Source organism: Hyaena hyaena, unplaced genomic scaffold, assembly GCF_003009895.1.
Source record: "Hyaena hyaena isolate Hyena2069 unplaced genomic scaffold, ASM300989v1 scaffold_690, whole genome shotgun sequence".
Lineage (NCBI taxonomy): Eukaryota > Metazoa > Chordata > Mammalia > Carnivora > Hyaenidae > Hyaena > Hyaena hyaena.
The window spans coordinates 904,525-918,200 of NW_024081323.1; the positions used below are offsets into that span (position 1 = coordinate 904,525).

The 13,676-nt window shown below is 36.6% G+C and overlaps 1 protein-coding gene across 1 annotated transcript in view; it reads right to left on the reverse strand.

Annotated features, from left to right (window-relative positions):
- Positions 1 to 3,427: 3,427 nt before the first annotated feature.
- The window catches only part of LOC120220363 (D-ribitol-5-phosphate cytidylyltransferase-like), a 145,672-nt gene continuing 135,423 nt past the window's right edge, over positions 3,428 to 13,676 (reverse strand). The window contains exon 4 of the mRNA XM_039217444.1: positions 3,428 to 6,036. Within this exon, the coding sequence (XP_039073375.1) occupies positions 5,932 to 6,036 (105 nt within the window). The 3' untranslated portion in view covers positions 3,428 to 5,931. The remainder of the gene's footprint in view (positions 6,037 to 13,676) is intronic.

A 13,676-nucleotide genomic window follows, 5' to 3' on the forward strand; every position in this document is an offset into this window, starting at 1 on the left:
AGATGCTTTGCCAAACCTTATCCAAATAACCCAATTATTACAGTCTACAGACTAGTGGAAATTCTTACAAAATTGGCTTCCTTGTGGAATCTCAAATCATGTCTCTACTCGGGTCAAAAAGATCACTAGGACTGCCTTGTTGAAGTTTTTACCCCTGGGCTCAACTGCAATTTTGCAAAATGGAAAATGAGGGAATGCCTCCAGGTAGAATTCTGGATGCAGGTTTAGATTTTGTTAAAACCTTAAGTAAAGAACAGCCGCTCCTAGTTGTAATCTAATTCTCTGAAAACCTGTCCAAAGGAGACTCAGAAATTCTGGATTCCCAAACTCAGTTTGGCTTTCAGGGTGTTGAGTGATCAGGAGTCCTTAATCTCTGCATACGCCTTTTTGCAACTGTCACATCACAAGGCTGATACAGACCTACCTCAAAGAGACCCTGCAAAGATTAATTAAGGTTAAACTGGCAGGAAAAAAAAAATGCATTTGACAAGTCAAGCTTTACCCATGCTGCTAAACAGACCCATATGTTTTAAGAAGTGCTCAAATTATTTGGTAGTATCTTCAACTAAGTAGAGAATATATTTACATAATGCATTTCAGCTGTGAAGCCATTTTTAAAAATCAAAGATTCCAATATTTCAGATGGTAAGAGAAAACAATCTGGCTCTGCTCAGGTCTAGCTCATTATACAGGGCACCATTCACCCCCAAAACCTCCCATCAAGCAAATATTGTGACATATGTGCACAGGATTGTCTAATGGCCAGGGAAGACTTCATACTTTGTCATGCCTTGGAGTTTCTCTAGACTTTTCTTTCTCCTATAAACATGATGAATGGATTTCTACTTCTCTTTTCATGTCTTCTCATGTTGCAGAGGCACAAATGGCTACATGCACCTCTGGTTCATTAAGAAAGTACTTCTGCTTTTTCACCTTACACTTATGTTATGCAAGTATATCTGACATTCACTGTCTATGGAAATTCCTACAATTTTAAAACCCTCAGAGATTGCATTGATAGTAACTGCACATCAGTATCAGTCTTTATAGATTTCAATGCCACAGGCAGATCCAGTGATGTTCCAAAATATGTTCATGTATTGTGGGTGATGATGGGCAAAGGAAATGAAGAGTACAGAAATACTGAAAAACAATGGGATTTAGCTTTTTTTCCTTTCTTGTTATTAGAGAAGACTCTCTTTGAGAGTCATTCTTTAACACATCTTAAAATACTATGTTTTTGTAATACTGCATGTCATTGTGTTCAGGAATATGAACTCTAAAGTGAGAAAGCCCTTTTTGACTCTCATTTCTCCCACAGGCTGCTTGGGTGACTCTGACTCTGAGTAAGTTATTTAAAATGATACGCCTTGGTTTCTTCATTTTTTTGAAATAGAGATTGGTATACAACCCAACACATAAAGTTATTACGAAGAAAAAAAAAAGTTAGGTACACACAAAGTACTAAGAATAGTTTCTAGAACATAGTACTCATTCAACAAATGTTAGCTATTTTCACTATCATTTTAAATGCCTGAATTTTGGGGCACCTGGGTGGCTCAGTCAGTTAAGTGTCTGACTGCAGCTCAGATCATGATCTCATGGTTCATGGGTTTGAGCCCAGTGTCGGGCTCTGTGCTGACTGCTAGCTCAGAGCCTGGAGGCTGCTTCAGGTTCTGTGTCTCCCTCTTTCTCTGACCCTCCCCTGCTCATGCTCTCTTTCGCTCCCGCTCTCTCTCTCTCTCAGAAATAAATAAAACATTAAAAAATTTTTTAAATGCCTGTATTTTAATTCAATATCATTTTAGGCCCAAAAAGTTTAACCTCCTTTATAAGCTTTTCTAAAACTTGCAGGTCTATTTTTCTTTAGTAACTATTAAATAGAGGGAAGTAACCATCAGGACCTTCTAGTACTTTGGGATCATTACTCTAACCAACATTTCTCCTCAGGAGCATCCTACTTAGCAAAACATGTGTCTCCAGATACATCCTAGATGTGTGAGGAAAACGTATCACACACTGCCACATACGTTCTTTCCTTGGTTACCACTTGGTGTGCAGTAAAAAGTTTCAAAAGTGAGTATTAGCAAACAACAATTAGCAAACAACAGCATTGCTCTAGCTCACCTGTCTGGTGGAGGTTAAATGAATTAGCCTGAGGAGCCCTGTTGATCTCACTGGTCCTCTTCATCCTTTTATTAATTAGCTGGACATCAGCTGATCTGGGCTTCTGTTTTCCTTTTGGAGACAGCAGGCCACGCAGGCATGTTCCTCTCATGGTCGGGGCAAGAGCAGAAAGGAGCAAGCGGCAACATGCAAGGTCTCTGAAGTTAGTCTCAGGCATATATACAAGCCACTTCTGCCTCACTGCTAGTCAGAGCAGGTTACACGGTGAATCCCAAAGTCAAGGAGGACACATATATTCCTCCTCTGGAAGCTAAGTGGAAAGAAAGGGTATTTCTGAACCAGAATTCAACCCACTACCCCCATGCAGACAGTTAAGGAATCACAGCACTTCATTCCACTGTGTCTGAATACAGTTTTATATTCACAGCAGCCACTGTAATTGCTAGGAAACCTGCTAAATACGAGGAAAAGAAGAAAAAAACTAATTGAGACTTCTGATTTTGCACATTTTTAATATATTTTACAGAATAATAAATGTGGATTTTAAATTCTTTCTATAAAACATTACTTTGTTATTTTCTGAGAGTAAATGTTATATTTCGTTATTCAATTGTAATTGAGTTAGTTTTAAAAATATGTTTATATACACCAAATAGCAATAATAACTGCCATTAGATATTAAAATAACAACCAACCAGTTAGTTATTGATCAAACACATATTTTGTTTTATAAAGAGAATATATTGAGAATCTTTAATAGTAGTGTGTTGCTTTCATTAAAAAAACTGTACATTTTCCACAATTTTAAAACTAAGAACGTACAAGAACATATATAAATGGTACAGTGCCAAAGCCACCTACACAGCCAGTTCTAATTGACTTATTTTAAACCATACAAATAACTTCTAAAGTAATGTGTGTTGTTTCATTTATTCTGTTAACTTCTGAATTACACTTTTAAAATAAGTTCAATCTTTCTTCATCAAAATGGCTTTAACACATTAATTAAAGTATCACTTATTTTTCCTTGGCCTAATTAGTTTCAACATTAAAAGGAAATAAAATGGGCACATTTAATATAAGAAAATGTTCTACTGGACTGTAATTTTTATAAAATGATCACTGTATTTAGATACAGGAAGTGAAGTTTGATACTGCTAACAATCCAGTATGAACGTGAGAGTCTGTCTGTTAAACCAATGCAAAACGCTTAAAGTGACCACAGAAAGAATGGCTCTGAGTGGAATACAGGGGTCTAATTATTACCTGTAAATTCACATGCTTGCAACAAGTTATGTCTCAAGCTGAGCAGTTTAAAAAAAAAAAAAATGTGTACCTCTTACCAGTATGTCATTAACCAAACCAATGATCACACTGTTAAATACTTTAAAAGGCTAACTAAATTACACTCAATGAACTAGTAAACATATAGAAAGAAAAGAGTCTCTCCACAGAACTTTCCATAAGTAGAGGACAATTTTAGCAGCCCTGAAACATAAATTACTATTATTTTTAAAGATATTTGGGAAAGTAAAGTGAAAATAGACAGTTCCCATGAAAGTAATGAAGTTTACAGAAGCAGTGATGAAAATGTAACGATATAGTTTGCCTCTGGATCTCTTAAACAATAAAAACAACTAACCAGTTTATCTTTCTCTCTTGGCCAATACTTCTCTGCATTCCCTTCATCCCTGGCTACAATTACCAATTATTCTATGTTGGAAAGATGACTAGAAAGCCAAGAGCTTCAGGACTTTCCTCTGGTTAATGGGATGATCTGCCCCTCCTTGTCCATTTCTCCAATGTGCCTTGGGAGCCTCTGACTTACTTCCCACAGCTCCTCGGCTGGACGTCCTTTGCCAGCATTATGATTAAACAGGGAGATGAGGTTCAAACTTACAAGTGGTCCTGAGTTTAATCCCTACTTTTTGTTAGTAGGTAGCCACATGGCTGTGGACAAGGCAGTTAAAGATCCCTGAACCTCCAGTTCCATCTAAAGCGCTCAAGGATGCGAGAAGACGTCTTTAAATTATTGTCAGGGCTGTGAATCACTTTGTAAACTGTAAAGAAAAAGATTAAATGCTATGAAAAGGTGATGATGATGATGGTGATTATTTCAGGAACAACTTAACATTAACTAAAACTTCATTACACTAAATATTCCAATTGCCTCCAGTAAAGCCATAGTCATTGCTCTTCGATAAATTCTTGTCCGGTGTAAGAGTCCATTATTAAGTTGAAATCTAAGGTAACTTGACCAGCATTCAATCAATACAATAATTTTGCTGTGCCTTAGATATGCCATTTCCTACCTTTTACTCAAAGGCACTTTCTCTTTAAAATCCCGATAACATTTCCCTATTTGCTTTTATAAGCACTTTCAAATTCTTAAAACATTTTCACCTGAAGTCTTAAAAAGGTGCAGGTGTGAAACTTTCACAACACAGCCAACCCACCATCTTAACAATGACATAGGCATTCCAACAAAAAATCTACACATTATTCATATATTGTGATCCTCAAGAATTTGAATTATATCACTTACTTTATATTTCTTAACATCCCTAGAAAGAGAGAAACAAAGTGGCAAGCTCAGAAATTTAGATCTAAGCCACAATGAAACAATACATTTCATTTGGGAGAATGAATTAATAGTGATAACTCCATGTTCATTATATGCTACTCACTATTACTGAAATGTAAAACATACTCTCCCACTAATATAGATCCTTGAGAAAAATAAGGAAAATCATCCAACGTGTTAAGAAGAAATTCCTTAAGATAGGTACCTCACAGTCTATCTTCAACTGATAATGTCTCATGGAACTTTTATAGTTTCCACATGTAACCTAAGCCTTGGAATCTGATCTAATGTGTTTTTATAAAATAAGAGTAAATAAAGAATAAAAGTTATCTCCAATGATTAGATGTACATAACTGTAAAATTTAGTGTTAGGGAAAATCATTTACACATTTAAGATGCATATACCAGGGGACATTTGAAAGATTGAGAACTTGACTTAAAACAGCACCAGTATCAAAAAATAATTCAATTCTTGGAGGTGCAATGACTCCCTCCTTTTCAGAAAAGACTAACCTAGGATTGACCAAAATAATTTCACTTTTATGAGGATTTCCAGTCTTTTCAACAAATTCAGAAAAGTCAGAGACCACTGAGAGTAAGTCAAAATTATTTTTCATAAGTCAAGGAAAACATACTGTTTTAAAATGGAAAATAGGAAAGAATTACATCTTCTTTACAGACCTAGAGTAACGTGAGCCCAACGGTGAAAATATCTCAACCAGAGTTCCCTATTATCTCCTCTTTATTTTTTAAGGTGTGGAAAATTAGAATACAGGTCAAAATATCACATGCTAAGAGGACAATTTTAGTATTAAGATAATCCTAAATCTTATCTATTAGTTTCAAGACAATGTCATCTACTAATTAACACAAAAATAAGATCATAGTTGTTTTCTGAATTCTCATTTCTAGGATGATAAGCTCATCCATCATTATTTCTATTCAATCTTTTATGCCTTTGTGCAAAGATTATGTGAAGGCAATTACTTTCCATTTGCCTCTTATCTGATTCAAACAATTTATATTTGACATGCACAAAAGTATATTTTTACTTCACAGATATAAACAGGGATTCACTTTTTTAACCCAAACATCACATCGTACCAAGTATGAGACATAAAAGACATAAACATGCTATCACATATAATAGGGAGAGGAGCACATCAGAGACACCCAGATATATGTTTCTAAAATTCAGTAAGTAATTATCTCTGTGTTCTTCATGCTATCAGCAGCTGACCAACAAGTCCAGAATTTCTTTCTTTGATTAAGGCAGCGATAATCGTGGCACCTTGCCTTAAACTTTCCTGTAGCTTCTGCTCATCCTAAGGGGGAAAAAAAAAAAAAAAAGAATAAAGTAAGTTTTAAAAGATGTCACACATTAAGTTTAATGTTACTTTTATTTTTTAAAAAAATATTTCTTCAATTTTAGTTTTTTCATCAGCTTTATAGAGACATAATTGACATATAACATTGTGTAAGTTTAAGGTGTACAATCTAATAATATAATATACATATACATTATGAAATGATTACTACAGGAAAGGTAGTTAATCCATCACCTCACACAGTTACCACTGTGGGGGTAGTAAGGATGTTTAAGATCTATTCTCTTAGCAACTTTCAAGCATACAATATTGTTACCTATAGTCACTATGTTACACATTAAAATCCCAGAACCTATTCACCTTATAAGTAAAGTTTGTATCCTTTGATCAACATCTTCCCATTTCTTCCCCTCTTAGCCCCTGATAACCACCATTCTATTCTGTTTTTATGGGCTACCTTTAAAGGTACGCTGCTCTCTGTGGTAGCCATTTTATAGAATTCAGGCCACAGTCACTGGTATATACTTGGTCCCTCAAATAAAGAAGAAATGTTTTAAAAATTTTTTTAAGGTTTATTTATTTTTGAGAGACAGAGCATGAACTGGGAGGGGCAGAGAGAAAGATAGAATATGAAGCAGGCTACAGGCTCTGAGCTGTCAGCACAGAGCCAGACAGAGGGCTCGAACCCATGAACAGTGAAATCATATTCTGAGTCCAAGTCAGAGGGTTAACTGACTAAGCCACCCAGTGCCCCCAGGGAGAAATGCTTTCACAAGCACTTTTCATTATACACAACAAAGTATCTGTTGAAGATACCAAGAACACTCTGACACAGTTTCAAATGCTAACAGTATGAAACAAAAGATTTTCCCTTAATCCAATATCTGACCAACTTTGGCTCTTCACTCAAGTGTGAATAGTTCATCGATGATGCAAGCCTTTCCTTCATCTCGTTTCTGAGTGTTCTCCAACAACAGACTTTGTTGTAAACTGAATATGGGTTGGGAGGAAAAATAAAAACGGCTTGTTGTTTGTGAAGTAAGGATCAGGCAAATTAGTGAAATGAGTTTCTCACAAGTTGCTAAAATGTGGTTTTGCCTTTGAAATCATATTGCCTATGAATGTATGTTTACTCTGATGATTTAGGCTTTTTGAGGGGATGAGGGGATGATAGTAGGAAGGGAACAACAATGTCAAAACTGAGATAAATCTTTAAAAAGATCTTTGTGTTATGAATTGTGCTAGATTCAAAAAGAAGGACCTGATAACCAATTTCTAAATGTGGGCATCATCCTTAATGCCATTTCCTTTTTTTTTTTTTTTTTTTTTCATGTTTACTTATTTGTCTTTGAGACAGAGAGAAGGAGTTAGCAGGGAGGGGAAGAGAGAAGGAGAGACAGAATCCCAAACACGCTCCACGCTGTCACAGCACGGAGCCCAACGCGGGGCTCAAACTCATGAACTGTGAGATCATGACCTGAGCTGAAACCAAGAGTCCAGCGCTTAAGCGACTAAGCTACCCAGGTGTCTCTTTAATGCCTTTTTCTAATGTTCAGTATATCACAAGTACCTCCTGCTTCTACCTCCTCAATATTTTTTTCAATCCATGAAATCCCCTCAAAGGGCCGCTGCCAGCAAAACATCTCCATCCGAAATTACTGGAATAATTTCATCAACACTCTCTTTAAAGTCTTGCCCTCTTCTTCCCTGTTTCCCACACAGCAATCCAAACAGGTAATGTAAAATATAGATCTGATGGCACTAAACTAACTAAAATCCTTTCAAGGCCACCTTTTGAACTTCAGGATCAAACCAGAACCCTTTACCTTTTTACCCTTCCATCCTCTCATCACTAAATTCTCCAAGCCACACAGAACTGGATAAGATTGCCAGAACAAACTCTTTTTCTAGGCTCTCCTCTCTTTGCACCAGCGAACGTCTTTGCCAGAAAAGCTACCTCACTCCCTTTCTAGCTCAGCTCACCCTAGTTACTCTTTATGGTTTGACCCAGTTATCAGAGGTTGCAAAGTACCCTAACTCCTACCCTCCAGCCCAGATGAGTGAAGAGAATCTCTGTTTCCACAGCTGTGAATTCCTCTGGCATGCTGAATTTGTAAGTCTTTTGAGTTAACCATCTCTTCCACAAGATGATGAGTTTCCTGATATAAAGAATTTTTCACTTTATCTTTGAATATGGAACACTGAATTCAATGCCTAACACATGGTAGCACTCCACAAATTACAATGAACTCAAAGCACAGGAGGCTATATGATAGAGAAATCCTCATCCTTTTAGTTTAACTCATCTGTTAGTAATAGTGACCACTTTTGGTTACTTTGTTTACTTCTATTTTCGCATTTATCAGGAAGCCTGGCAATGGTACAAAGAATATTATCAAAACCTTTCCACTATTATACCTTCACCAGCTCAGAGACCCAAGTTCCTCACCTAAGAGGATGATGTTGAGAGACCACCTCTACTTAAGCCATTCTGTTCCGTCAGTTTCCCAGACTGTACTGTAAGGAGTGGAGCTGGGAAAAACCCACAAAGGGGCTAAATGATCAGTACTGTGCATCTTGCAAGTGAGGTTTTTTTTTAAGATTTTTTAAATTAATTATTATTTTTTAAATGTTTTTATTTCTGAGAGAGAGAGAGACAGCGTGAGCAGGGGAGGGTCAGAGAGACAGGGAGACAGAGAAATTATTATTATTATTATTTTGATAGAGAGCACACAAGGGGTGTATGTGTGTGTGTGAAAGAGAGAGAGAGAGAGAGACAGAGACAGAGAGAGAGACTGATTGAGAATCTCAGGCAGGCTCTGCACTGTCATCACAGAGCCTGATGCAGTGCTTGAACTCACAAAGAGTCAGACGTTTAACCCACTGAGCTGAAGTCAGACGTTTAACCCACTGAGTCACCCAGGTGCACAGATGATGAAAATGAAGGTTTCTCCTTTAAAAATAAACAGAAAAAGACTATCTGTACAGCCTCTTTGAAACCAGTTTATACTTGTGAATAAAGCAGCCGAATAACAAAGCAACAATGGGGAAAAATTGCTTAAGAGCCTAGGGCTACAAAAATCACATTTCCTTATCTTAGAATAAGTCTTCCATCCTCATTTTGATAGTCCCATAACTTACATATTTTTAACTAATGAATTTAATTAAGAATGTTCTCTTAAAGGTTAATTTGTTTGTCCAAATTTTACAGGCATCATGTAGAATGATTTTAAGTCAGTGAGAAGAAACTATTTTATTCCACTGTTTTCCTTCCTGAGCTTACTTTAGTCCTGAAAAATACAGAAATTTAAAAAGTGATTAAACAAGATGGTGAAACACACCTACACTCAGAAAATTATGTACAAAAACTAGATATTCAAATAATGCATGGATTTCAAACTCATCTCAAAATTTCTTATCTCTATAAAAGTATTGCTAATGTAGTTTTGAAAAAGATGCAAATTCACATAGATTTTTTTTGGGGGGGGAGAGAAAATGTGTAAATGAGTGATGGGCAGATGGGGGGGCGGGAGAGAGAAAAGTGGGGCTCAATGGGGGCTTATGTTTTACCCAAAGGAGGACTTGAGCTCCTCGAACTCATAAACTGTGACATCATGACCTGAGCTGAAGTCAGATGCTTAATGACTGGGCCACCTAGGTGCACCTACCAAAATCTTTAAAAAAGCATTTGCTGGGGCACCTGGGTGGCTCAGTCGGTTAAGTGTTCGACTTCGGCTCAGGTCATGATCTCACGATTTGCGGGTTCAAGCCCCACATTGGGCTCTGTGCTGACAGCTAGCTCAGAGCCTGGAGGCTGTTTCAGAATCTGTGTTTCCTCTGACCCTCTAATGTTCATGCTCTCTCTCTCTCTCTCAGAAATAAACATTAAAAAAAAAAAAAAAGGATTTGTTGCTGCCAGTGGATATGCAAACCAGTGTTTTTAATCCCTGAGGAAGTGGGAACACAGAGGCCTTACAGGTGGTCATTTTATTATCATACACACACATACATATATGTGTGTGTGTATATATATGTGTGTGTGTGTGTGTACACACACACACACACACACACACATATATGCATTCCCTGGTATATACCAAGTATTATATGATAAAAAATATTTAATGTTGAAACTAAGTAAGCAAGATCAACATGAATACTGAAAACTCATGTTGAGAGTATGCATTCTTGATCTGATGTAAGGAAATGACATTTAATGCGGTGGTCTTCTTCCCCAAAATCCATAACCACAGGCTAATCATGACGAAAACATTAACATACAAAAAAAAGAAGGGCACCCTACAATACATGTGACCAGTCCTCCTCAAAATTGTGAAATTCATCAAAAACAAGTCTGAGAAACTGTCATAGCCAAGAGGACCCTAAGGAGACATGACAACTAAAGGTAATATAATATCCTGAAATAAGAAAATACATTAGGTAAAACTAAGGGTATGTGACTGAACTAGGGTTTTTGTTGTTAAAAATAGTGGAAACAGGGAGCATGGCATATATGTTCAATTTAAAAATATTTCTCGATTTTAAAAATGTTTATGTGCCAGAATTACAAAACTTGAGTTACAAAGGTAACTTGTGTGTATCAGCCCATTTGTATGTTCCTTAAATAAAATACACTATTTAATAAATTATGCAATTGTTAAGGACAGCACCTCTAGCATGAGTCTACTGGTATTCAAATACAGGCTTTGACAATTTTCAAGTGATCGTGTACAAATTATCTAAGTTTCATAGTTCTCCATTTTTTTTCATCTAAAACAGGGATAACAATATTAGCTACCTCACAGATTGTCTGTGGGGACTATATCAGACAAGATCCATAAATCACAGATTTACAGTAAACATCCATTCACAATAGCTATTAGAATTATGTTATGATGTGCACTAATTTCACCCATGACAGGGTGGCTGATATTATCTTCTTATCATATATGACCATTAAATCTGATGATCTACCATATGTAAAAGTACTGTTGCAGATCTTGGACAGTCACCTGGCTTTGTCTAGAACCCTTCAAAGACAAGCCTGTTAGCTATCATTCATCCCTACTACTTTGTTGAGAGATTTTTTCCAAACTATAAAGAGATACAGGGCCTAAAAAGAGAAGAATGACAGTCTCTGCAGGTAAAGACGACACAGATTGCAATTTAGAGTTGTTAAGGTGGTTGGATTTCTACAGGCAAAGTCCCTGAGAGTGGGGAGTTGCAGAGAGGTGCTAAAAATCTGCTAAAAATTCCTAGCTTTCAAACTGTGCTTACACAGGAAGAGACTCGGTGGGGTCTAGCAGAAAGCAACGGCTGGGAAGCTGAGGAGCTGAGCAAAAGTTTCAGAGGCTCCACTGTGCTGAGGACAAGAAGGTTGGATGAGAGTTCAACTAGAATGAAGAGACCTTGGTGAATACCCATGGCTTGCAGTTCAGAGCTCTACAAGGCCATGCATGCAGCCTGGGAATAAAGATGAAACCGAACAGGACCTGCCCTAACAAAGGTTTCACAGCCTCCAGAAGATCAGGTTGATCTCCCAATAATACAAATGCTTTCCAGAACAAATTTTAATATTCTTTGGAGGAAGCTAAAATAAGCTAGAGCCTTTAAAAAGTTTTATAACTCAAGTATGGCATATAATAAAATCTTCCTAGACGAGTAAAGAAGCAGAAAGCAAAAAAGCTGAAAAAATCCATAAAGGAGAGAAAAAGATCCATATATTGGATCCATTTATTGGATCACTTTCAGACATAATCCGCATGTTAGAATTAGCCGGTCAGAATTTCAAAATAACTATATTTAATATGTTCAAAAAAAGGGAAGAGATGGCAACATTGATGAAAAACGGACATTTTCAACAAAGAATGGGAACTGTAATAAAGAATGTTTAACAACTGCAAAATATAACACTTGAAATTAATAACTAATTGGACTGGTTTAATAGGAGATGGGCAGGGCAGAAGACAGTACTAATGATCTTGAGGGCATATTAAAATATATATATACTGAAACACAGAGAGAGAAATGGTGAATTGTTGCTATAATCATCTGAATACCTGTGACTGTATTACTATTCCATTTCCCTACCCCTTCCTTATCTACGTACTCCCCAGCACCACCACCAAAAAACCTGTTTGGGACATTTAGAAAATCATCTATGGTGATTATCTCAGAAGCCATGTCACCTGGAAATATTCACTACATGAAACAAACAAGCAAAAAACAAAAAAGTCAACCCTATTTCTAGACAAGCAGTATAATGTCATGTACCTAAATATGTAGAAGACAAGACTGAAGGTAATATTGCTACAGCTGAGCATAAAAGGATGAGAGATTCAGAGTATGGTAAGACCGCATGAGGCTGGCAAGATGCTTGAAGGAAGTACAGCCAAAGGATGAGAAAAAGAGAAGCAAAAACTGCAGAGCCCAAGATGGACAAGAAATAGGGAGAAAGAAATCATGACTAATTTTCATGGCGGCTTATCACTGTGAGAGGCTTGACCTTACTAAGATATTACAAGCAAAATGAGTACCCAAACTCCCCCCCGCAACACACACAAATTAATAGAATTACCAAAATTACATTTATCAACAGTTCATTTACTAGCTGTAATCTAGCGATTTCCACGCTTCAGGTTTACCTTAATTTCTATTCACCAGCCATAAAGAGCATAAACTGTAAACACAGCACACAAACATTCTTACGCTTAAAAATCAAAAGCATACATTTTTGGGGGCGCCTGGGTGGCTTAGTCGGTTAAGGGTCCGACTTTCGCTTAGGTTATGATCTCGCGGTTCGTGGGTTCGAGCCCCGCGTCGGGCTCTGTGCTGACTGCCAGCTCAGAGCCTGGAGCCTGTTTCAGTCTGTGACTCCCTCTCTCTCTCTGACCCTCCCCTGCTCACGCTGTCTCTCTCTCTCCTAGAAATAAATAAAACATTAAAAAAAAAAGCATACATTTTTTGAGTTTAAAGAAAAATAGGGTATTTAATGACACAAAATGTGTTAGTTTGTGTTAAATCTAAATTATTGTCATAATTGTAATTTCTTGTTTTATCCTGCTCACTTCACAGCAATGTCAAATTTTTGAGAAAAATCATAAAAATTGCTAACCTGTCACAAAACAATAAAAACATAACTTCTAGCTCAGAAATACAGCATTTATGCTTGTCCTTGGTTACAACTACATTTAAAAAAATGGAAGCCAGTCAGAAAGGAAAAAAAGAACACAGTGGTCTGATTTCTTAAAATACTAGGAGGAAAAATAGTAAAATGTTAACAAGAGGTTTTTTTAGATGATGGATTGACGGCTATTCTTATTTCTTCTGTGTTTTGTTCTATTTTCAAAACTTCCATAATGAATATAACTTACTCTTCTAGTAAGAAAAATAAGTTGTTCTAAAATTTAGTTTCAAGACTGTTTAAATCCTGGTAACTAAATTTGACTTGTTATCGCATAAAGTCAATAATATAGAACACTGTGTAAATTTCCAGGAAATATTTATCCGCATAAAAAAATCTTCAAAGTCTGTATAAAGGAACGACTTTTTGTTTGAATATTTTTGTCTTCACTGAAAGGTCCAAGAAAGAATTATATTAATAATTCACAAGGCCTTACCCTCCATTGGCTTAGAAC